Raw genomic sequence first — 24574 nt, 5'->3', positions numbered from 1 at the left:
TTCCCTTCACTGGGGGCTAAATGTCCCCTCCATGTCCTCCAAACCCCAGCCCCCCAGGTAGCAGCTGCCAGATTTCCCTGGAAACACAGAAAAGTATTGGGCCTCACCAGAGACCTGCGTATGGGGGCATGGGGCAGCCCTGTCCAGTCACTGCCACATGGGCCCCTGTCACCCATGCACACCAACGCCAGGGCCAGGCAGAGAGAGCCTCTGCCTGGCTGTGCGTCCCTCACACAGAGCCCAAGACCTGGACTCAGGACCCGGGCAGGAGTGAGTGGGAGCTCAGAGCCACATCTGGGAGCTCACATGGAGACTTGCTGAGCCCCTGGGCACAGAGGCTGATGGTGAGGGTCCTTCCCGGGCTCAGCTGCACATCCTGCAGAGCTGGGCGGGCGGGGTCAGGGGCAGTGAGGACCCAGGAGAGCAGTGGCCAGCGCCAGCCCCCTCCAGCCCCCCAAAGAGAGAGGCGAGTGGAGAGGAGGAAGCCCACCTTGGGACCCTGGGAGGCAGCAGATGACAGCCCGCCCAGCGCCCGGGAGGGGGCGTGGGAGGGGCGCCCAGTGCCCGGCTCAGTCCCTCGGTCCCCGCAGGCTGAATGAGCCCCGCCGCCCGGGGTGGGAGGTACGGAGCGGAGGGATTAGTCATCCCGGCCCCGCCATGTGTGCAGGGGGTGGGACCTCCCGTCCCTTGCCGCCCGGGAGCCGAGTGGGCGCAGGGCGGGGCCTGCAGGGGCGCGGGCGGGGCGCTGGCGGGGAGCCTGCGGCTGGGCCAATGAGAAACCGGGCTCGGCGAGCCGGCCGCCCACGGGCCTCGCTGGCTGCATAAAGAGCCGGCGGCCAGGACTCAGCGCAGAGCTCGGGCGCCGCGTCCTCCCTCCGCAGCAGCCGAGCCGGACCTGCCTCCCCGGGCGTGCTCCGCCGGCCCCGCCGCCGGCCCGCAGCGACAGACAGGCGCTCCCCGCAGCTCCGCACGGGACCCAGGCCGCCGGACCCCAGCGCCGGACCACCCTCCGTCCGCCCCGAGGAGTTTGCCGCCTGCCGGAGCACCTGCGCACAGATGGAGCTGGACCACCGGACCAGCGGCGGGCTCCACGCCTACCCCGGGCCGCGGGGCGGGCAGGTGGCCAAGCCCAACGTGATCCTGCAGATCGGGAAGTGCCGGGCCGAGATGCTGGAGCACGTGCGGCGGACGCACCGGCACCTGCTGGCCGAGGTGTCCAAGCAGGTGGAGCGCGAGCTGAAGGGGCTGCACCGGTCGGTCGGGAAGCTGGAGAGCAACCTGGACGGCTACGTGCCCACGAGCGACTCGCAGCGCTGGAAGAAGTCCATCAAGGCCTGCCTGTGCCGCTGCCAGGAGACCATCGCCAACCTGGAGCGCTGGGTCAAGCGCGAGATGCACGTGTGGCGCGAGGTGTTCTACCGCCTGGAGCGCTGGGCCGACCGCCTGGAGTCCACGGGCGGCAAGTACCCGGTGGGCAGCGAGTCAGCCCGCCACACCGTTTCCGTGGGCGTGGGGGGTCCCGAGAGCTACTGCCACGAGGCAGACGGCTACGACTACACCGTCAGCCCCTACGCCATCACCCCGCCCCCAGCCGCTGGCGAGCTGCCCGGGCAGGAGCCCGCCGAGGCCCAGCAGTACCAGCCGTGGGTCCCCGGCGAGGACGGGCAGCCCAGCCCCGGCGTGGACACGCAGATCTTCGAGGACCCTCGAGAGTTCCTGAGCCACCTAGAGGAGTACTTGCGGCAGGTGGGCGGCTCTGAGGAGTACTGGCTGTCCCAGATCCAGAATCACATGAACGGGCCGGCCAAGAAGTGGTGGGAGTTCAAGCAGGGCTCCGTGAAGAACTGGGTGGAGTTCAAGAAGGAGTTCCTGCAGTACAGCGAGGGCACGCTGTCCCGAGAGGCCATCCAGCGCGAGCTGGACCTGCCGCAGAAGCAGGGCGAGCCGCTGGACCAGTTCCTGTGGCGCAAGCGGGACCTGTACCAGACGCTCTACGTGGACGCGGACGAGGAGGAGATCATCCAGTACGTGGTGGGCACCCTGCAGCCCAAGCTCAAGCGTTTCCTGCGCCACCCCCTGCCCAAGACCCTGGAGCAGCTCATCCAGAGGGGCATGGAGGTGCAGGATGACCTGGAGCAGGCGGCCGAGCCGGCCGGCCCCCACCTCCCGGCGGAGGATGAGGCGGAGACCCTCACGCCCGCCCCCAACAGCGAGTCCGTGGCCAGTGACCCGACCCAGCCCGAGTAGAGGGCATCCCGGAGCCCCCAGCCTGCCCACTACATCCAGCCTGTGGCTTTGCCCACCAGGACTTTTGAGCTGGGGCTGACTCCTGCAGGGGAAGCCCTGGTCCAGCTGGGTGCCCCCTCGAGCTCCGGGCGGACTTGCACACACTCGTGTCATCCAGATGTGAGCACCGCACCCAGCGGCAAAGAGCCCTCCCCCCTGCAGGGCTCCACCCATCACCCTCCCTCCGTCTGTCTTTCCGGCCTGGACCCCACCCTCCACACTCTCAGGCCATCACAGAACACCCCAGCTTCCTCATTCTGCTACAACGCCCAGGCCCTCTGGACATCCAGAAAACCAGTGTCCGGATGGCAGGGGCCAGCGGCCACCAAGCTCATGGGACACCCAGAGCAGAAGCTAGGGCAGAGCCAATGCTGAGGGAGCCTCGACTTCCGGCGCCGCCGCCCTCTCCCGGCATCCGCAGAGCCAGCTGACGCCCTCCCTGCCTCCCAGGGCAGCTGGCCAGCCTCGGGCAGCGCGGCCCCCTCCTCCCAGGGGAGAGTAGAAGTCACACACGCAGCAGAGCAGACCTGATGTCCCGGTGCTTCCTGGCCCCTCAGGTGAGCCCCTGCCCCAAGGCAGTACCGGCTGTGGGGCATCTGAGAGCTGGCGGGATCCGGAGGCTGTTTTCTAGGAGAGCCCACTGAGGCTTGGGCCCCCAGCAAGTTAGCCAAAGGGATGGGGTGGGGCTGGCATCATGGAAGGGGGCATTGGGGAGAGTGGGCCGGGTGGGAGGCAGGGGCAGTTTGCTGAGCCAGCTCTCACATGGACCCGCGCTTTCTCTCCCCCAGCTCCAGTGATTCACGCCCGCCTGGAGGAGAATCAGAGCTCAGCTCATGACTCACCCGTGGCAGGCGGAGGGTCCCAGAGGGGCTGAGTCCTCAAATCCGGCTGAGGCAGCAGCTGGCACCATCAGAGCCAGGAGAGTGACAACAGGTAACGGAGCACCACCCTTCCACCCAGACCCCACCATCAGCTGTCCCGGCCAAATGAGCTCCTCCCCAGACCCCAGACACCCTGGGGCCCAGGCCACTCCCCAGTGTTCGGGCACGCTGGGAGGCTCTGACGGGGTCGGGGGGCCTCTGCCTTGGAAGACCAGCGCCATCCACCGGCCCCAGCCCCTCCCCGTGGAGCCCTGGCTACTGTCCTGCGTGGTCCTTCACTGCCCACTCTCCTCTTCTTTCAGGTCTCAAGGTTCCCACAAAGTCTTTGCTGCTGTGCTGGGCACCACCCACCCCTCACCTTGCAGGCTGCCTGCGTGGGAGGCGAAGTCCCAGGACAGCCCAGAGGGGGGCTACAGAGAGAAGTCGGCTGCAGCAGAGGGCAGGAGCCCCAGCTTAGCCCTGAGCGCCAGCGCGAGGGCCAGGCCCTGCCCCTAAGCCCGCCCCGCTGGCCGCCAGCTGCCCGTCCCCAGAGCCACTGCAGCAGGAGTCGGGCCCTGCCTCCCTCCCAGCAGGGAAACCCCGCCCGCTGCCAGGCCATCCTCTCTGCCAGAGGCTTTCATGAGCCCCAAGGCTGGGGCCACAGCTCCTACCCCTGCCCAGCAGCCCCTGAGCTCAGCTGCAGGAAGGACATCCCAGAAGCCATGTCTCCTGGGGCGCTTCCAGGCATTCTGCCCTGCCCCGACACCAGAACCCTGGTGCTGGTGGGCCACTAGCGTCTGCAGCCTAAGCAGGTGCTGGCTCAGGGTTCATCGTTCTGCCTTGTCCACTGGGCGACCAGCCCTGCAGACCACTCTGACAAGTCTTCAGCCCACACCCTGCCAGCCCCACAGATTTTATTTTTGCACATAAGCCATAACCAATCCTCAAGGCTGGCACAGGCTTTGGGGAAGCCCTGGAGCCTGTGAAGACCCTGGAAACCTCATGAGGCTGTGGCCAACCCCTGCCCCTTGCCCCACACAGACCAGGCCTTAAATGTCGGTCCAGGCCCTGTGCACCTTACCCCAAAGACAGACTCTTTTTGTAAGATTTTGTTAATAAAACACTGAAACTTCCTGGAGTGTTCATGTTGTTTCTTCTGTGTGCTTGGGCTGGGCAGGGGTGGAGCTGCAGACACAGGTCCCCCGGCCCAGAGGGTGACCCTGGAGACCCCATGGGTGTAGTGAGAGGTCTCCGGGGGCTCGGGGGAGCACCAACAGGGCAGCCTCCATCAGGGTCCTGGATCCTCAGGGGGAAGCACCCTCAGGGATCCACACTGCAGCCCCACTACAGCCCCACTGCAGCCCACTAGGCCTAGCTCAGCCCTGCCTCCAGGCCCGAGGTGGCCATCAGTGAGGGTGACTGCTGACTGGGGCAGCCCTGTTCATGCTGAGCTCAGGCCTGCCCCTCTGTAAGTCCTACTGGCACATGGGGTGTACAGCTGGGTGCATGGGGGGATTACAACTAGGGCTTGGCCCACACAGCCATCTCAGGCTCCGGAGCCCTGCGGACCTAGTCAGCGCAGACCCCAGCTGGGAGGGGACCCTGGCCATTCCTGGTTGCCAGATCATGAACTTGGTCTCTCTGAGCCTCAGTTTCCTTATCTGCAAAACAGGGCATCTATCCTCAGAGCATCTGTGCTGAAGAACTTGGAAACAAGGGTAACTTGATGCCCTGCAGGACATCAGCCTCCCCCGCCTTTGTGGGGGCACTGGATTCTGAGGGGCTGTGGGAGGTCAGCCTCCCCTGCGTTTGTGGGGGCACTGGATTCCGAGGGGCTGCGGGAGGTCAGCCTCCACTGCCTTTTCGGGGACACTGGATTCCGAGGGGCTGCGGGAGGTCAGCCTCCCCCGCCTTTGTGGGGACACTGGATTCCGAGGGGCTGCGGGAGGTCAGCCTCGCTCGCCTTTGTGAGGACACTGGATTCCGAGGGGCTGCGGGAGGTCAGCCTCCATTGCCTTTTTGGGGACACTGGATTCCAAGAGGCTGTGGAAGGTCAGCCTCCCCTGCCTTTGTGGGGGCACTGGATTTCGAGGGGCTGCGGGAGGTCAGCCTCCGCTGCCTTTTTGGGGACACTGGATTCCAAGGGGTTGCGGGACGTCAGCCTCCCCCGCCTTTGTGGGGGCACTGGATTTCGAGGGGCTGTGGGAGGTCAGCCTCCCCTGCCTTTGTGAGGACATTGGATTCCGAGGGGCTGCGGGAGGTCAGCCTACCCCGCATTTGTGAGGACACTGGATTCTGAGGGGCTGCGGGAGGTCAGCCTCCCCTGCCTTTGTGGGGGCACTGGATTTCGAGGGGCTGCGGGAGGTCAGCCTCCCCTGCCTTCGGGGGGACACTGGATTCCGAGGGGCTGCGGGAGGTCAGCCTCCCCTGCCTTTGTGGGGACACTGGATTTCGAGGGGCTGCGGGAGGTCAGCCTCCCCTGCCTTTGTGGGGACACTGGATTCTGAGGGGCTGCAGGAGGTCAGCCTCCCCCGCCATTGTCGGGACATTGGATTCCGAGGGGTTGCGGGACGTCAGCCTCCCCTGCCTTTGTGAGGACACTGGATTCTGAGGGGCTGCGGGAGGTCAGCCTCCCCCGCCTTTGTGGGGACACTGGATTCCGAGAGGCTGCGGGAGGTCAGCCTCCCCCGCCTTTGTGTGGACACTGGATTCTGAGGGGCTGCAGGACGTCAGCCTCCCCTGCCTTTGTGAGGACACTGGATTTCGAGGGGCTGCGGGAGGTCAGCCTCCCCCGCCTTTGTGGGGACACTGGATTCCGAGGGGCTGCGGGAGGTCAGCCTCCCCTGCCTTTGTGGGGACACTGGATTCTGAGGGGCTGCGGGAGGTCAGCCTCCCCCGCCTTTGTGGGGACACTGGATTCTGAGGGGCTGCGGGAGGTCAGCCTCCCCCGCGTTTGTGGGGACACTGGATTCTGAGGGGCTGCGGGAGGTCAGCCTCCCCTGCCTTTGTGGGGACATTGGATTCCGAGGGGCTGCGGGAGGTCAGCCTCCCCTGCCTTTGTGGGGACACTGGATTCTGAGGGGCTGCGGGAGGTCAGTCTCCCCTGACTTTGTGGGGACACTGGATTCCGAGGGGCTGCGGGACGTCAGCCTCCCCTGCGTTTGTGGGGACATTGGATTCCGAGGGGCTGCGGGAGGTCAGCCTCCCCTGCCTTTGTGGGGACACTGGATTCCGAGGGGCTGCGGAAGGTCAGTCTCCCCTGACTTTGTGGGGACACTGGATTTTGGGGGGCTGTGGGAGGTCAGCCTCCCCCGCCTTTGTGAGGACACTGGATTCTGAGGGGCTGCAGGAGGTCAGCCTCCCCCGCCATTGTCGGGACATTGGATTCCGAGGGGTTGCGGGACGTCAGCCTCCCCCGCCTTTGTGGGGACACTGGATTCCGAGAGGCTGCGGGAGGTCAGCCTCCCCCGCCTTTGTGTGGACACTGGATTCTGAGGGGCTGCAGGACGTCAGCCTCCCCTGCCTTTGTGAGGACACTGGATTTCGAGGGGCCGCGGGAGGTCAGCCTCCCCCGCCTTTGTGGGGACACTGGATTCCGAGGGGCTGCGGGAGGTCAGCCTCCCCTGCCTTTGTGGGGACACTGGATTCTGAGGGGCTGCGGGAGGTCAGCCTCCCCCGCCTTTGTGGGGACACTGGATTCTGAGGGGCTGCGGGAGGTCAGCCTCCCCCGCGTTTGTGGGGACACTGGATTCTGAGGGGCTGCGGGAGGTCAGCCTCCCCTGCCTTTGTGGGGACATTGGATTCCGAGGGGCTGCGGGAGGTCAGCCTCCCCTGCCTTTGTGGGGACACTGGATTCTGAGGGGCTGCGGGAGGTCAGTCTCCCCTGACTTTGTGGGGACACTGGATTCCGAGGGGCTGCGGGACGTCAGCCTCCCCTGCGTTTGTGGGGACATTGGATTCCGAGGGGCTGCGGGAGGTCAGCCTCCCCTGCCTTTGTGGGGACACTGGATTTTGGGGGGCTGTGGGAGGTCAGTCTCCCCTGACTTTGTGGGGACACTGGATTTTGGGGGGCTGTGGGAGGTCAGCCTCCCCCGCCTTTGTGAGGACACTGGATTCTGAGGGGCTGCAGGAGGTCAGCCTCCCCCGCCATTGTCGGGACATTGGATTCCGAGGGGTTGCGGGACGTCAGCCTCCCCCGCCTTTGTGGGGACACTGGATTCCGAGAGGCTGCGGGAGGTCAGCCTCCCCCGCCTTTGTGTGGACACTGGATTCTGAGGGGCTGCAGGACGTCAGCCTCCCCTGCCTTTGTGAGGACACTGGATTTCGAGGGGCTGCGGGAGGTCAGCCTCCCCCGCCTTTGTGGGGACACTGGATTCTGAGGGGCTGCGGGAGGTCAGCCTCCCCTGCCTTTGTGGGGACACTGGATTCTGAGGGGCTGCGGGAGGTCAGCCTCCCCCGCCTTTGTGGGGACACTGGATTCTGAGGGGCTGCGGGAGGTCAGCCTCCCCCGCGTTTGTGGGGACACTGGATTCTGAGGGGCTGCGGGAGGTCAGCCTCCCCTGCCTTTGTGGGGACATTGGATTCCGAGGGGCTGCGGGAGGTCAGCCTCCCCTGCCTTTGTGGGGACACTGGATTCTGAGGGGCTGCGGGAGGTCAGTCTCCCCTGACTTTGTGGGGACACTGGATTCCGAGGGGCTGCGGGACGTCAGCCTCCCCTGCGTTTGTGGGGACACTGGATTCCGAGGGGCTGCGGAAGGTCAGTCTCCCCTGACTTTGTGGGGACACTGGATTCCGAGGGGCTGCGGGACGTCAGCCTCCCCTGCGTTTGTGGGGACGTTGGATTCCGAGGGGCTGCGGGAGGTCAATCTCCCCTGACTTTGTGGGGACACTGGATTCCGAGGGGCTGCGGAAGGTCAGTCTCCCCTGACTTTGTGGGGACACTGGATTCTGAGGGGCTGCGGAAGGTCAGTCTCCCCTGACTTTGTGGGGGCACTGGATTCCGAGGGGCTGCGGGACGTCAGCCTCCCCTGCCTTTGTGGGGGCACTGGATTCCGAGGGGCTGCGGGAGGTCAGCCTCCCCCGCCTTTGTGAGGACACTGGATTTCGAGGGGCTGTGGGACGTCAGCCTCCCCTGCCTTTGTGGGGACACTGGATTTTGGGGGGCTGTGGGAGGTCAGCCTCCCCCGCCTTTGTGGAGACACTGGATTCTGAGGGGCTGCGGGAGGTCAGCCTCCCCTGCCTTTGGGGGGACACTGGATTTTGGGGGGCTGTGGGAGGTCAGCCTCCCCCGCCTTTGTGGAGACACTGGATTCTGAGGGGCTGCGGGAGGTCAGCCTCCCCTGCCTTTGTGGGGACACTGGATTCGGAGGGGCTGCAGGAGGTCAGCCTCCCCCGCCTTTTTGGGGACACGATTCCGAGGGGTTGCGGGACGTCAGCCTCCCCTGCCTTTGGGGGGACTCTGGATTTCGAGGGGCTGCGGGAGGTCAGCCTCCCCTGCCTTTGTGGGGACACTGGATTCTGAGGGGCTGCGGGAGGTCAGCCTCCTCTGCCTTTGGGGGGGCACTGGATTCTGAGGGGAAAAAAGAGATGGCCTGGGTTAGGGATCAGCCCCTACCCATCAGTGTTCAATGAGAAACAGGACTGATAGGAGACAGGAAATTCATTGCAAGGAATTGTTTTACTCAACGTAGGGGCTGCTGAGCCAGTCCAAAATCTACAGGGCAGGCCAGAACCTTGGGGAAGGGGCTGAAGCAGGCACGTGAGGGTGTTATTTCGTCTGCATCTGGGAAGCCTCAGCTCTGCTTTTATGGCCTTTCAAGGGACTCAACCAGGCCACCCAGGTTCCCAAGGATGCTCTTCCTGAAAGCACCTACGACAGACCTTCGGCACAACACCTCTGTTAAGATTTGATTGAGTGACTGAGAGCAGTACCCCGGCAAGGTTGACCCTCACAACCATCATGGTCATTTGCTGCCGGAAGTTTCCCACCCCTCTGGTGGGGTTGCCCTGCTCCTGGGGATCCTGGGCCAAGCTGCGGGGTCAGCTGGTGGGTGGTGTCAGCTGAGCCCTGCTGGGAGGCCGGGTGCATTGCACCTGCAGGGTTCTGGCACTGAGCTCACTGCTCCTGCAGCAGCGAGGGGCCCTGGGAGAGCAGGAAACAAGAGGAGACTAAGCAGAGAGAGCCACCTGCTGCCAGGAAATGTCGTCACCCATGGCGCAGGGCGCTGAGCAGGGCTCTTCACGGTGAAAGGGCCGCCTCCGCCCCACTCTTCCCTTGCATTTCTTTTAAATAACAAAGCCGCTGGAAGAACGGGAGAGGAAATTGGCAGGAACAGGAAGCTGGGCACCACGGTGCTGCCTGAAAGCAGTCATTTGTCTTGGAAGTACTACTTCTCACATGAAAAGCTGGAAGCTGTTGATGCTTTTCCCTTTTAGTAAAAAGTTACTCCCTGTAATTGTGGAACAGGCCATCGGAACTCTTCAGTTAACTGGAGGTGCAGCTGTGTCACTCTGTTCCCAAGGAAAGAGGCCGGAGGCTGGAGGGGTGGGTGGTCGGGGGCAGAGGGGCCCAGACCCTGTGCAGCTGTCTCTCAGCCTGAAGAACAGGTCCCAGAACAGGGTGTTCCCTGCCATCGGCCCCTCTCCACCCCTCACTGCTCCTGCCCATCTAGTTATCACAGACCACTCAGTCTCACCCCTTCACTGTAGCGTGGGGAAACTGAGGCACAGAGACGGTCCTTGCTTGCCTCAGTTTGGGGAAAAGAATTGAGTCTGGGGGTAGGAACACCCAGGAAGCCCCTAGAGGTTCTTCCCGCAGACCCAGTTTGGTGGGAGGCCTCTGAGCCAGGGAGCCCGGGTCAGATCCCCATAGGGGCAAGCGCCTTTCCATAAAATCCCGCCGGTCTCACGGAGCTGGTGTATGGGGGAGAGGGCAGACACCTGGGCCCCTCTGTTGCCTTCAAGGCTCAACCGAGTTTAAGTCTCTCAGTCCCAGCAGGGTCACTGTTGAGGGCTGGTGGTGCCACTGGGGGTTGCAGGGAAAGTGATGGACTTGGGAGAGTGTGTGAGTCAGTATAAAGCAAGGTTGATATAACAGAGGCCCTGCAAATGTGGGGGGCAGTCTCCTGTCAGGGAAGCATGCAGCTGGCGGCTGGGTGCACCTGTTCATTCCAGAGCTTCTGGATTTCTTGACACTCCAGGCTGCTACCCAGAAGGGGCAAGAGACGGCCAGGGGTATGCCACGATTGTAAAGCTGAGCCCAGGAACACCACGGCCCCATGTTGCCTCTGCCCTGCCCAGTCCCAAAAGCCTGGACGCATATGGGAAGGAGGAAGGAAGGATCTAGGTGGGCAACCAGTGGACAGAAGCCGAAATGCGTTTGGGAAGGAGGGAGGAAGGATCTAGATGGGCAACCAGTGAACAGAAGCCACACTGGAAATTGTTTATGGTGGTGTGTGTGCAGAGTGTGACCTCGGCCAAAGATGGCCTGGCCTCTCCCCTGGGCTCCTGGGAGGTCACCACTAGGCCCTGAAAGTCCGACCTGGTAAGAATGTCCTAGTCCACCTGCGGCCTCAGGCCACACCTATGGTCCTATGTGACTTCAGTGGAGGCTTTGGGCTATGTGGCATCAGCTCTGCCTCCAGAAGGGCTGGAGACGGCTCAGCCATGTGGGCGCCAACCAGGACCACGAGACAAACCCCAAGGCAGGAGCTACCTTGGTTGTTGATGTTCCATGTGCCTTGACCCACATCACGAAGGGAGGGGCGGGGCCTAGCTCTGTCCATGACCCCAGGGGAGGACAACCCGGAGCTCTGTGTCTGGACCCTCCTGGGCTCTGTCCCAGGCACCTCTTTCCATTCTGGTTTTATTTTTTATATTTTTTGAAACAGGGTCTCTCTCTGTCACTCAGGCTGCAGTACAGGGCTACAGTCACAGCTCACTGCAGCCTCGACCTCCCAGTTCATGCCATCCACCCACATCAGCCTTGCAAGTAGCTGGGACCACAGGCATGCACCACCACAACCGGCTAACTTCTCCCTCCCCTCCCTTCCCACCTGCCCTCCACTCCCCTCCCTCCCCTCCCTCCACTCCCCTGTCTGCCACCCTCCACTCCCCTCCCCTCCCTTCCCCTCCCTTCCCTTCCCTTCCCCTCCCTTCCCTTCACTTCCCCTCCCTTCCCTTCACTTCCCCACCCTTCCCCCCCCTCCCTTCACTTCCCCACCCTTCCCTCCCTTCCCCTCCCCTCTCCTCCCCTCCCCTCCACTCCCCTCCCCTTCCCTTTTCTTTTCTTTCTGAGATGGTGTCTTGCCATGTTTCCCAGGCTAGTCTTGAACTCTTGGGCTCAAGGGATCCTCCCGCCAGGCTGATTTTAATCTACATCTTTTCCCAGTAGGAATCCACAGTCACGGATATAATGGCTTCCAGGGGCAGTGGGGCCCTCCTAGAGAATCACATCTGAGGTGGCCGCCAGGAGCCTGGGCTTCTATAGTTGGTGTCGGAAGTGAGGGTGGCGCAGTCCTGTGGGCTGTTCCCAGCCTCCCAGGTGTCAGGGCTCTTTTCTAGTTGGCAAGGGCCTTTTAACTCCAGGGAGAGTTCAAGTTAGTACAGAAACTTAATAAAGAATCAAACCTGAAATATTATTATTTTTGTCAAGAAATTACATACGTTTTATATTTTACAGCATTTTAACACTGAAAAGAATTTGGCCAATTGGAAGCCATGGAGTGCCCCTCATGATGCCAACGGCGAGTGTCCAGGGATCTCCCGCTCTTCGGCGAGTGTCCAGTGATCTCCCGCTCTTCGGCGAGTGTCCAGCGATCTCCTGCTCTTTGGCCCTCTGTCTCCATCTCTCTGGGCGGAGCTGGGGGAGGAACAACAGGACAGGGGCAGGTGAGACAGGTCAAAGCTGCGTGACTCCTGTGGCTGTTGGGTGAGGAAGGAGTGAAGAGGGTGGACAAGGGGTGAAAGGCCCTTCATAAGGAGGAAGAGGAAGTTCAACAAAGAAACGCCAGGCATCCAGGGGCCAAGGAACCCTTCCCTTTCTGCCTTGGTTCCCGTGGGGCTGAGGTCCCAGGGTCGAGGTGGGAATCAGGAGGCTCATGCCAGGTGACATTAGAAGGCATGTCGGGGCTCAGTGCAGCCTGGTCCTGGGCTCCCCACCCCAGCCCTGCTCCCACCTTGCCCTTCCCCATAAAGTCTGTGAGGTCCAGAGGGCCGTGCTCTCCTCCAGAGGACAGACACACTCCAGGGCCTGCCCCAGTGGCCCTGCTCCCAGTCCAGGTCCCTCCCACAAGGGCACCTGAGTCTTGAGGTGGCCATCTCTCAGTGGAGGGGTGGCTGAGGGTGGTTCTTTGTGGGGATGCAGGCTGGGTGTTCACAGCCCCTCCCCATAGAGCCACCCCCAGGTGGTGGGGTTGGGAGGGGGAGGTGACAGGGAGGGCAGGTGCTGACTCTGCTATTTCAGTGCTGTTGGAGTGCTGAGCACCTGTGCCTACACACTCCCTTCCCAAAAGAATCCTGTCCAAAGACTGGACTTTGGACTTTTGAGTTGATGTGGGAATGTGTTAGGACTTTGGGGCTATTGGGATGGAATGAGAGCATTTTGTATGTGAGAAGAACGGGAGTTTTGGGGGCCCTAGGTGGAATGCTATGGTTTAAATGTCCCCACCAAAACTCATTTTGGAATTTAATAATTGCCTTGTGGCAGTGTTGAGAGGTGGGACCTGTGAGGGGTGACTAGGTCATGAGGGCTCTGCTCTCATGGATGGATTAATGTTGCTATCTCAGGAGTGCGTGAGTTATCGTGGGAGTGGCTTTGTTATAAAAGTGAGCTGTCTTGTGTGCGCTCTCTTGCCCTCCCGCTTTCTGCCATGGAAGAACACAGCAAGCAGGGCCACACCAGATGCTGGCGCCATGCTGCTAGACTTTGCAGCCTCCAGAACCATGAGCCGAAGAAACTTTTCTTTATAAATTATCTGGTGTGTGGTATTGTTATAGCAGCAGAGAACAGACTAAGACACACGTATATGAACCTGCTGGGGTTCCCCATATGAAGAGGCTCCCCTATGACAGGGCACCCCTTACAACAATGCTCCCTTATGCTGTGGCCCCCGCCCACAGCCCCATGTTTCAGATATGAAAACAGGCTTGAATGGTGCAAGGGACCTGCCCACAATTGCCATGGAACCAGCCAGACTCCCTCTCCCCATGCCTGGTGCCCAGGAGAGGCTTGCGATGATGACTTTGAATGGGTATTGTCGAACCCTCCTGTGTCCGACTCCAAGCCCTGTGTTTATTCTACTTCTGGGCCACCTCCTTTTAGACAAGGTTCCTTGTCTAAAGGTTTCTTCCTGGTTTTGGGCGATGGGAAGGGGGCCACTGAATTTGCCACAGCTCTGTTCTGTTGAGGGTCAGAGAGAAGGTGGTTCCTTTGTTCCTTTGCCTGACCTGGGGTGAAGGTAGGGCTCCTATCCAGAAGCAATCTGCTTCCCAGTCTCACGGATGCCTAGCCCTGGCCACCCATGGAGCCTCCCATTGGCCACGCATGGCCCCTGCTCCAATCAGTCACTGTCTCCTGGCCCTGGCAACGCAGTGACCCTCACCCCTAATTACAGACACGGGCAGGATGGTGAAGCTTCCTCCCAGCACTCCTGGGGACTCCCCATACACACATTTGCAGGGATCCCAGCTGGCACCCTACTTTTGTAGGTAGCAGGTGACATACAATAGTCCATTTCTTCCAGGAATGAGGCCAGCATCCCACCCAGCTCCGGCTATGGGGTGCCCAGATGCAGCAGCCACGGGACAGGTTCCCCGGCCCTCCCTCGACCACCACCTCTCTCTGGGATGGGCCTTGGGGCTGCAGTGGCACTCCTGGTATGAGTGGGGAAACTGAGGCCCAGGAGAGGCAGAAAATTACCAGCGTGAACAAGATTGCCTCCTCGGCCTGTCTGTGTGTGCCTGGGCTGTGCTGTGGGCCCTTGGTGGGCAGCGGGCAGTAAGGTGTCCTTTCTCAGCCCCATCCTCAAGGGTCCTCTCCCTTCTGTGTAGCCCTAAGTGGGCATCGCTCTGCCCGCCCAGGTTGGCAGTCTGTCTTTACCCACTCCAATACTGGCCCAGATGACCACAGATGAGCCAGTGCTGACCCTGGCCACCTCATGGGGACCCTGGTGAGAGCAACTAGGTCCGGGGGGGGGGGGCAGAAGCCAGACCACGGGTGCTGCCGAGTGCCCTTCCCAGAAGCTGTGCTGGGAACCTGCGTTGGAACACCAGGGTTGGCTCTCCCCAGGACCTTGTGCCCCCACCCTCCAGCCTTGCTCTTATCTCCGGGCCACGGCCCACCCTCTACTGTACGCCGACTCTGACATCCTGGGCACTTCAACTGAGAAAGTCCAAAGCAGCTGTCCTGGGGGTCCTGGTCCTGCCCGTCCCCATCTCCTAAGGGTCTGGCCACCCCACAAGGCCACTGGGCCAAGCTCCTCTATTTCTGTAATTGCCATGGGAGCAGCTGGGGTGTGCCAGCCTCACACTGTCCCCTACCCTGACTGCTCTTCCTCCCCACCCTGCCTCTTCCCAAGGCCACCATGGGGCTAAGTTAATATTCAGTGCTCACTTATCACCACCAGCTGGGCACAGTGGCTCACGCCTGCAATCCCAGCACTTAGGGAGGCTGAGGTGGAAGGATGGCTTGAAGCCAGGAGTTCGAGACCAGCCTGGGCAACATAGTGAGACCCTGTCTCTACAAAAAGTAAATATATATAAAAAGGTCGGGTGTGGTGGCTCACGCCTGCCATCCCAGCACTGTTGGAGGCTGAGGCTGATGCCGGAGGATTGCTTGAGCCCAGGAGTTTGAGACCAGCCTGGGCAACATGGTGAGACCCCATCTCTACAAAAATACAAAATAAAATTAGCCAGGTATGGTGGCGTGCACCTGTAGTCCCAGCTACACTACTTGGGAGGCTGAGGCAGGAGAATCACCTGAGCCTGGGAAGTTGAGGCTGTAGTAAGCCCTGTTCTCACCACTGCACTCCAGCCTGAGCAACAGGAATGAGACCCTGTCTCAAATTTAAAAAAAAAAAAAAAGAAAGAAATTACACCAGGGTGGAATACTTTCCACGGCAGGGGACTCTGATCGTGCTCCTTTCCGACAGAGCACCTCGATTCTCCTGGAATTTCAGGTCATCCCTTTCTCTCACCCTCCTCACCGTCCTCTGTGCAGGGCTCCATCCCACGCAACATTCCACTGGGGGCACCTTTGTGTTTGTTTTCTGTTTGCTTGTTTCCTGGAAACCTCCCTCCTGGAATAAAAACATCTTTAAAAGCTAAAATTGATGACTGAGGAGCTCCTGGGCCCGCGCCCCTCTGCAGCCAGCCACCACCTCTGGGTAAAGCCCACATTTCCAGCTGTCAGGCCTCCCGGCTCTGCCCTCCCCTGCCCCACCGCTGGGGCGAGGATCTCCCTCCTGGGCTGCTGCTGTCTCCCCTTTCCCCCCAGCCCTGCCTCTCCCTCTGCCCCCTTCCCACTCTCCCTAGCCCCCTCTGGTCCCTCCAGAATCCCTTAAAAGCAAAGCTCCCAGGGAGGATTGGGTGGGTTCCCCTGGTCCCCCACCCTCATCCCTTGCCCCCAGCCTAGCCAGCCTGGCACCCACCCTGGCCTGGCCTTGACTGCTGTTTCCCACTGCCACCTCTGTCCTCCCTCTGACCACCTTCTTCCCCGAGCCCTGGGCCTCAGGCACAGGCCCTGCCTCAGTGACCTCTGAGCTCAGCCTCCTCCTCAGCTCAGCCCTGGACAGAACCGGGGCTGGTGGGTATCCCCTTCTCCAGCGTCTGGTCCTGAGTCCCTTCCCATGTCCATGGCTGGGTCCCACTGACACCTGGCTCTGACCCTGAGGGAAAGTGTTGGGCCGGGAGGAGCCACATTGGGAGCTGGGGCTCAGCCAGAAAGAGCAGGGTCCGTCCGGCCACTGTCCTTTCTCTGAGCTGCAACCCCATACACAGCCTTGGCCTGCGGCCAGTTATAGGGGTCCATCTGGCTGCTGTCCTTTCTCTGAGCCACCACCTGGTACACAGCCTTGACCTGGGGTCAGTTATAGAGTGCTGCGGGATGCTCCACGGGCGGCGTCTTGCTCCAAGGCTGCCCTCAGAGACAGCAGTTACTCAGCCCAGGGTGTCCACCAGGGGTGGGGGAGCCCTACGGATGGTTCCCAGCTATTCCTCCAGTTTGAAGGGAGGGCCAGGTGGCCCTCAAGGCGATCTCTGGCACCACCTTGCCTGCCTCTGGATGGCCCCCTGGAACCCATGAAGCTGCTCCACCCCTCTTCCGGGAATGGCCATTGTCCGTGAGCTCCTGTTCACCCTCTGAAGACTTGCCCTTATCTCTCCTCCCTGCACCCCACCCCTGGTGTCACTGCTGTGCCTTGGGCATCCCTGACTCTTCCCATCTGTCTTGATGCTGCCTGACGCTCCCTGAGGACAGAGGCCCTGTGTCGGCCCCACACCTGTCCCTCCCTGGCAGCGTCCCCCTCCTGCACAGCTGTTGAGGGGTGCCGCAGCAGGCTGCCCCTCCCTGGGGGCCCAGGTCCCGGGCTCCTGCTAGTTCGTCTGGTGTCTTCCCTGCCAAGAGTCTGGGCTGTGAAGGAGGCTATTTTTAGCTTCTCTTAGCCCCCATAATTATCTTGCCTGTTTTGCCGTGGTGTCTGGTGCAGTCCTGCTGGAAAATGTCAGTATGTCTCTCCACACTCAGGGGACCTGGGGATGATGGGACCTACGCCCTGGGAGTGGGCGTGGTGGACGAGGGTGGTGGTCCGGGAGCCTCCTCGGTTCACATGCTCTCCCTGGACATGTGGCCCGGCCTCCTCCTCATTCCCGGATGAAGCGAGAGGCTTGTGGTCCACTCAGACCCCTCCATCTCCTGGGGCCCTGTCCATGGTAGGAAGGAAGCCTGGGCACCCTGGCCTCTCCTTGAAGCCTGGAGCCTGCAAGGAGCCCCTAAGTGGGGTTTGCCCCTTTCAGCACCTGCAGGGAAATCCGCTGCTGTCCAGAGCTTCCCTATCAAGGACAGATGGGGCGTGGGTGGCGGATTCTAAGCCATTTCTGATGTGGAGGGAGGCACCTGTGGGAAGGGGCCCTGGGGTGAGGCAGGCTTTGCAGCCAGAGGCGGGAAGAAGGGTCTGCCTGAGGTTGCCCAGCAGTGGCAGCTGGCAGAGCAGAGGCCGGGACCTGCTCAGGATTCTGGGGCCGCCAAACCATATGCCCCCCTCAAGTCTGCCTGGGGAGCTGTCTGGCACCCAGGGACTCCCCTGCTTCCCCACTCAAGTCTGCCTGGGGAGCCGTCCGGTACCTGGGGACCCCCCTTCTTCCAGGCCTCCTTTGGCTCCCCTTGGCTTGGCCTTCAAGGTCCATCACCAACAGCCCCTTCCCTCCACCGTGGCAGCCTGTAATCACTCTTCCTCCAGCACCTGAGGCCCCAAGAAGGGACCCTGACAGGCTCCCCAGCGGCTTTTCTCAGCACAGCCTCCTCTGACCAGTGTCTCCCCCTACAGCCCAATCCTCCACCCTCTGCAGGTAGAGCCTGAGCTGCTTCCTCCAGGAAGCCCCACTGATGCTTGCTCCCATCCAGGTGAGTCCCAAGGAAGTCAGCCCTGGACACGTCACTTGCTTCACAGCTGGGCATGTATCCTCGGTCTCCCCGAGACTGCAGACACAGGAGGAGGCTGAGGCCCCACCCCGACATGCCCACACCCACCCCCAGCCACCCCAGGACAGACTCGGTCTCCTGCTGTGCCTGTCTCCTCTGTGGCAGAGCCCTTCACCCTCCACCTGGCGAAGCTCCCTCATCTGCCCTGTGGTAGGCAGTATGCCCCTCCAAAATGTCAGCATCCTCACATTAGGCTCCCAGGCACGGGGAACTCGAGCTACTCCTCAGCTGACCTTGACATGTGGAGGTTGTCCTGGATCATCTGTGTGGCCCAGGGTGACCGCAGGATTCGTGGAGAGGGAGGTGCGTCAGAGAGGGTGTGGACATGAAGCAGGGCAGGTGCTGCCAGGCGACCACCGCTGGACCTGCCGCAGCTGCAAGAAGACGCTCCCCTCAAACCTCCCAGGGAAACGCAGGCTGCGGACACCTCGATTTCAGCCCAGTGAGCCCCAGGGCTGGGCTCCTGACCCACAGAATCGTGAGACAAGAAAGGCGTGCTGTCTGAGCCACTGCATTTGTGGTTGCTTGCTTGGTGGCAGCAGGGGACCAGTACAACCTCACGCTGCCTGCTCTGGGCCGGACTCCCCAGCGTCCCTGCATGGTGGAGATTCCCAGGCCCGCCTGGCTGTGGCCCTTCCCCTTCACCTGACTGTGTGGCCCCTCTGAGCCTCACCTCCTCACTGGTGGAACAGGAAGGTGAGGGTGTCTCCCCCTGGGGCTGATGTGGGGCTGACACATGGGTCAGATAAGGTCCCACGTGATCAGCTCCTCCCGTGGGACGGCCGTGGAGAGGGGCAGGTGAGTGCTAGGTGGGCAGAGCTGCCTATCTGCTCCCCTCTCTAGAGCTGAGACCCACGGGACTAGCCAGGGACTCCCTGTTGGAGTCTGGCAGCCCTGCCTAGGCCCCTTGTGTGCCGGCCTTGGGGGCTGCCTCCTTGGCCTCTGTGTCTCCCGCCCTGTGCAGTGGCTGGCGCCCGCCAGTGCTATTTACATGAGTGGTGATGGGGGCTGTGCCTGCTGGGGCCTCCTCAGCCTGGGCCAGGGACATCCCTCCACAGCTCTTTCCCTGACTGCTCATTTTGTGAGGTTGTTGTTTTTTATTTGGTGTCTCTGCATTTCCATTCTTCTCCCCTCCCCCACCATCCAGGCGTTGCTATGGGAACTGGGCTGAGGTCCTTGCAGCATCCTTGATAGATGGGTTTCAGGCCTGGGCAGGGGCGCAGGTTTGTTGGCCGGGAGAGGGGGGTGCTTGGGAAGGGTCCTTGCGGTCTTGCAGTTGGAATCACAGGGTCCAGAGGAGGGAGAGCTGTCAGACACCCATCCCTGCCCTGCATCCAGCGTCCCCACTCAGGGCACAGCCCTGTCACTACCACCCTCTGCTGTCACTGCTGTGGGCCTCAGCTCCTGTTATCTTTGGCTGGGTTGCCTCCATCACGATGGTCTGGGCTGTGTCCCCGCTGCCTCCCCTTTGACCTCCCCTTTGACCTCTGCGGGAGGGAGCTGGCCACACAGCCTCCCCATGCCAGGCCTCCGCCTCCCCACAGTGAAACGGGGTGGTCGGAGCTACTGCCCATGACGTGGTCAGATTCACACGGTGACACCAGGAACTGGCTCCCCACAGATGCTGGATGCAGGTCCCCGCAGGGCCCTCGGCTTCGCCTCCTCTTACCTCAGTTTCCCCATCTCTGCGATGGCAGCACTTGGGCCATTGTCAAGTCACCAAAGCCACCTGCAGGTAAGCAAAGGGGAGAGAGGATGGGGGCAGGGGCCGAGTGGAGTTGGCACTAAGCCACAGCCGCAGCCTGGAGCAGAGCATCCTCGCACTGACAGCAGCCCCCGCCTGCCACCGGCCTCCTGTCCACCCCCACCCGGGATCTCCATGCCCGGAGTCCCAGTGAGCCGTGCGGGTGGCGAGGAGAGTCTCTGGCTGGGCTTCCGAGGCTGCCGCACTCCTCCCTCCTCAGCCCCCACACTGCCCGTCGCCTGGCCAGGGGTGCGGAGCTTAGGAATGCGGCTAAGGGGCAGGCAGGGCAGGCTGGGGGTGGGAGGGCTCTGAGGGCCAGAGGCATGGTCTGCAGAGAGAGGCTCTAAAGAGGGTCCTCACCCCACCAGGCGGGCTCCAGGGACATGCTTCCCTCTCAGACCCCACTCCAGCCCTGACAGCATACTGATGGCGCCCAGCCAGAGGCTGGAATGCTTCCTGCGTGGGGAAATGTTGGGTCAAATATTGGGATATATTGGGTGGATATATCGTGTTAAATAAAATACATGATTCAAATGAGTTTCACCTCTTTCTCTTCATTTTTCATCATGGCCACCTCAGGCTGGCAGTGGTGCTGTCCGAGTCTGCAGGAGGGAGGGGCAGGGACGCCAGCCAGCCGGGCTGAGCTTTCTTCCTGGGTGCAGGGCTGGGTTAGGGTCCAGGTGAACCCCAGAGGAGGAGGGCGGGGGCTGCATTTGCTGATCTTGATCTTGCTGGGGAGGGCCAAGTACAGGGTGCCCCTGGTGCACTGAGGAGCCCGGGCATCCCCAGCCAGCTTCCTCCCCTCTTGAGCAGGTGGCCCGGTGACCCAGAGGCCCTGCACTCTGGAGCAGGGTCAGCTGGGAGGCCTGTGAGGCCCGAGGCAGCCTGTGGCAGAAAGGCAGAGGAGGCGCTCTTCCATCTAGGTCACTTGGGGGAGCCAGCGGCAGCGTCGGCCACCCCCTCTTCCGGCAACTGGGCTTCCGGAGCCCAGGGCCAACTCCATGTTTATCCTATCAAAAATAGTGACTGAGCCTCGGGGCTGGCAAGGAGCTGAGTGAGGAGCTGTCTCTGCGGCTGCGCCGTACCCCTGGTCTCCATTCCCCCATAGTAGGCACCCCAGCTCCCAGATCCTGCTGCAGGCCTGTCCTGAGACAGCCTGTCCTTCCCTTGGCTGTCCCGAGACAGCCAAGTCCTCCTGCCTGCAGCCTGAACCACCTCCTGGGGGTGGCTCCTCCTGCTCTGGCCATGGCTCTCTCCTGGGTCCGTCTCCCCAGCAGTCCTGGCAGGTGGCTGCCCTGCCCCCAAAGCTTGAATTAAAGATGCGGAGGCTGCTCGGCCTGAGTCCTTCCAGGAGGAAGGCAAAATCTGCATTCCTATCTATCCAGCCAAACGCCGCCTGGAGCTGATCAGTCAGGCCCAACTCTCGCCAAACCCTGGGGGCCTGCCCTGTGCCTCAGGCATCCTCTGCACGCAGGAGTCCACGCAGCCCCACACTTTGGGCCTCTGTTGGCCTGGGCACCCTGATGGACAGTCCAGAGCTGGCTGTCCGGGAAAATGGTCCTGGGGTCCTCTCCCCACGGTGGCTGGGCCCTTTTTGTTCCACTGAACCCCGCTCTTTCTCAGGGTTAGGCCAAAGGACCAGGAGGGGCTTGGCCCCAGCTGCTTGCAGCCCCCTACCCTGGAGGATGACCCTTCAGCTCAGAGAGCACCCCCCTGCACCTGAGCACGAGAGGGCAACGAGGGGCTCAGGCCCTCAGGGGCTCTCTGGGTCAGGCCTCATTGGAGGACCCTCGTTCAGGGTGTCCAGTGGTGCTTGGGTCCTGGACACCGGACACTGGCTCTGTTGGATGCTGGTGCCCAGGGGTCCGTAGGGGACTTCCTGCCTCAGATGCCTCGGGGCCTGCCCAGTGACAGTGCACAGTCCCCAAGCCTGCTTCTGTCCCCAGGTGCACTGTTCAGAGCACCCCACCAGGGGCTGCCATGCCCGCCATGTCCCAGGCATCCCAGTGGCCAAGGCCGGTCTCCATGCCGGGCAGAGTTGAAGGGCCAAAGAGCTTGGGCAGACCAGACAGGGCATTAGCGTCCTGGCCATCCACTGTCAAGGGGCCCCTGTCTTCCATTGACTGGGAGATCTCTCCTCGTCCACCGTGGTAGAAAATCCATTATCCGGTGACTGCACCTGCCCATGGAGTGCCCGTGCAAGAGCCCGGGGTGTGCGTTTGGCTATGGCCCGGTGGCAGCTCCCTTCTGCATCCCACCTGGGAATTCATTTCAGCTTTCTTCTTCCCTACATATGTGGGGTGCTTTGAGCTTTCCAGTTGTAACATTTTACTGGTTCCCTCATCAGTGAGGTAACGTTTTGAACATGTGTGTGTTTTATATTTGTAGGTATGAAATGTGCACGCTTGGACCAGAGACCCCAGAGTGCCTTCTCACCTTCCACCCTAGCAGCCTTCTCCCCACCTAGGCTCACAGCCCTCCTGCTGCCTCGGGCTCCCCTAGCGCAGGGGCTGCCAGGCTGGGGCCCTTAGCCTGCCCCGCCCTCCCCTCTCATGGACCTGCCTCGGCCCCATTAGCTCTGCCCTCATAGCGCCCTGGTGTTGCTCCTCTGGGCACGGAGGGGCCTTGGGTACCAGAGACGGCCCTGCTCCTTGCCCTGCCTTTGCTCTCCTTCAATGCTGGGGTCAGGGTCATCACCCCAGCACCCTGCACGCTCCCATCCCTGTCCTAGACAGCCGCTGTCCTGGAGCCCCCACCCTGGAATTTCTCCTCCATCTAGTACTCCAGTCTGCAATTCCATTTCCAGGCGCCTTGAGGTCACTTGCTTCTCTCCCAGGGTAGCCTTCGGCCATGCCTTCACCTATCTTCCACCTTTACATTCCCCAGGAGGGGTCAGGAGGGGTCCCTGCCCTTGGGAACTTGTGGGTTAGCCAGAAGAACAGGGCCAGTCATGATAACAGGAAAAACCCACAGTGCTTACTTAGGATGAGCCGAGGGGTCCTGGGTGATCACCCATTGAATGCCCCCACCCTTAAGGCCACCTTCACCCTCACGTCCCAGCTGGTGAGTGCAACCCAGTCCTGGTGCCAGCAGCCCCCATGGAAGCCCCTTGTCAGTGGCGTCTGGGTGCTGGCGTCCCTGGAGGGCCCATGCAGGCTCTGCAGAGAACCGAGGGCTGGCCAGGCGAGTCCATGGCCCGAGCACGAGCGTGGCACCCCCAGGCATTGGTGCTACCTTCTTATGGGAGGTTGGGGATGCACAGGGCTGAGGGCACCTGCCCTGCAGTGTGTTGAGAGGAGGGCCGTGTGGTTGGCGAAGGGCGCCTGGGGTGGGGGTGCAGGAGGCCAGGGGAAGATGAGCAGGCTGCAGCCTTTGACCAGGGAGCTGAGGACCAGAGGGAGTGGGATGCAGGGGATGGGGCCCGGACCTTCAGGCAGGAGCTCCCCTCCCATCCCCAGCACTGGGGCTGGCGGGCGTGCCTAGGCAGGGTCACCTGGGCCCTTCTCCTGGAAGAGAGGTCTTTCCTGCCCTGCCCTGCTCCACTCTCCCTCCACCTTTGCCTGTGTGGGAAATGAAGGAAAGCAGAGAGGAATCTGAGACCAGAAAAGGGCAGAGGACCAGACTGCCTGTTGGTTTCCTGTGCAGGCTCTGTCCCAGCCACCCCTGCCCTGGAGCTTGTGGTCTGACCTTTGGGCTCAGACTCTGCCGTGGATACACCTGGTCTCGCCTCCACTAGACAGGCACTGGGGCCACCACTTCCCTGCCCTCACCCAACAGGGTCTGGGCCAAACCTGGTGGACAGACCCACAGGGGTGGGTGTCGATCCCAGGGCTGGTGTTGGGGAAAAGGCCAGGAAGCCACCCCCGGGAGCCTCTGAGTGGGCTCCTGTTCATCCCCACCATCTTCTCTAAGCACCTGCCCAGGAAGGGATTGACAGAAATGGACAGGGGAGGTGCATTTAACGCAGGGGCCCGCCTTCCAGGACAGGCACCTGTGCGGATGCCTCAAATCTGGGCAGTGGAGGCGGGGGGCCTGTCTTGTTTACAAATGGAGAAATGGTCATCTGCTGGATGCCAGATCCAGCTTCACAAAGACGGACTCAGGGAGAAATACACAGTCATGCCTGTCCCCTGGTGGGTGCCCGGTGGGAGCCACCTCCTCCTGGCAGGGCGGCAAGATGGGTGGGGGCTCTCCTGGGCTGGGTGTCCACTGCAGGACGGGGAGGCCAGCCTCAGAGAGGGCCTCCCAGGTGGTGGCCCGTTACACAACCGCAGCCCCCTCCACACACCTACAAGGCCCCAGGAGCCACTTGGGGGAAAGACCCAGGCTTCCACTGTTGCCCTCCACACACCATCGGTGACCCCGGGTGGACAACCAACCTTTTTTAGGCCTCTGCTTCCCGTCTGCCGAGATAGGATGGTGTGGTGAGGCTGTGGCCTGGGCCTGCCTTGGTGATGTCTGTGACTGAGAGGAAGGGTGAATTTACCTGCGCAAAGGTGCAGGGGTAGCCAAGAGCAGAAGAAAGCTGGTGGATGGTCCTGGCTGAGGAGTCCCCCAGCCAGGGGAAGGGGCAGCAGCCTCTGGTTGAAGCCACTTGCCGGCCCAAAGCCTAGTGGGAAGCCCTGCTCTAGCCCCTCCCAGCCCACTTACCTCCTCAGAGCCAGGCCAGGCACCCCTGCCCTCCTGCCCACCCTTCAGGTGGTGAGAAGTCAGCTTGCCTCTTGCCCCATTGCCCAGGGAAGAGATGTGAGGGGAAAATCTTTTCTAAAAAGTAAAAATCCTGATCCATCCAAATATGAAGCGGACACTTGTCAAGGACTTTTCTAAAAAGTAAAAATCCTGATCCATCCAAATATGAAGCGGACACTTGTCAAGGACTTTTCTAAAAAGTGAAAATCCTGATCCATCCAAATATGAAGCGGACACTTGTCAAGGACTTTTCTAAAAAGTAAAAATCCTGATCCATCCAAATATGAAGCAGACACTTGT

At 61.7% G+C, this 24574-nt stretch overlaps 1 protein-coding gene and 1 long non-coding RNA gene across 2 annotated transcripts; one reads left to right on the top strand and one right to left on the bottom strand.

The window, feature by feature from the left end:
* The first annotated feature begins 840 nt into the window (after positions 1–840).
* Positions 841–4279, top strand: ARC (activity regulated cytoskeleton associated protein). The gene is made up of 3 exons (XM_003819486.5): positions 841–2843; positions 3075–3219; positions 3470–4279. The coding sequence occupies exon 1, from the start codon at positions 1057–1059 to the stop codon at positions 2245–2247; it is 1191 nt and encodes a 396-aa protein (XP_003819534.1). The 5' UTR covers positions 841–1056; the 3' UTR covers positions 2248–2843; positions 3075–3219; positions 3470–4279.
* Positions 4280–11875: 7596 nt separating this feature from the next.
* On the bottom strand, positions 11876–20566 carry LOC117981531 (uncharacterized). The gene is made up of 4 exons (XR_004673112.3): positions 20130–20566; positions 19946–20041; positions 19511–19570; positions 11876–12006 (listed from the first exon to the last, which is right to left on the bottom strand). It is a non-coding gene; the product is annotated as an uncharacterized LOC117981531 (long non-coding RNA).
* Positions 20567–24574: the final 4008 nt, after the last annotated feature.

This window comes from Pan paniscus, chromosome 7, assembly GCF_029289425.2.
Source record: "Pan paniscus chromosome 7, NHGRI_mPanPan1-v2.0_pri, whole genome shotgun sequence".
Classification (NCBI taxonomy): Eukaryota; Metazoa; Chordata; class Mammalia; order Primates; family Hominidae; genus Pan; species Pan paniscus.
Note: the sequence above shows the minus strand (reverse complement) of the source record. Positions and strands in the feature narration are given on the sequence as shown.

Coding starts and splice junctions, on each gene's coding strand:
- ARC (XM_003819486.5), top strand. CDS start 1,057: ATGGAGCTGGACCACCGGACCAGCGGCGGGCTCCACGCCTACCCCGGG.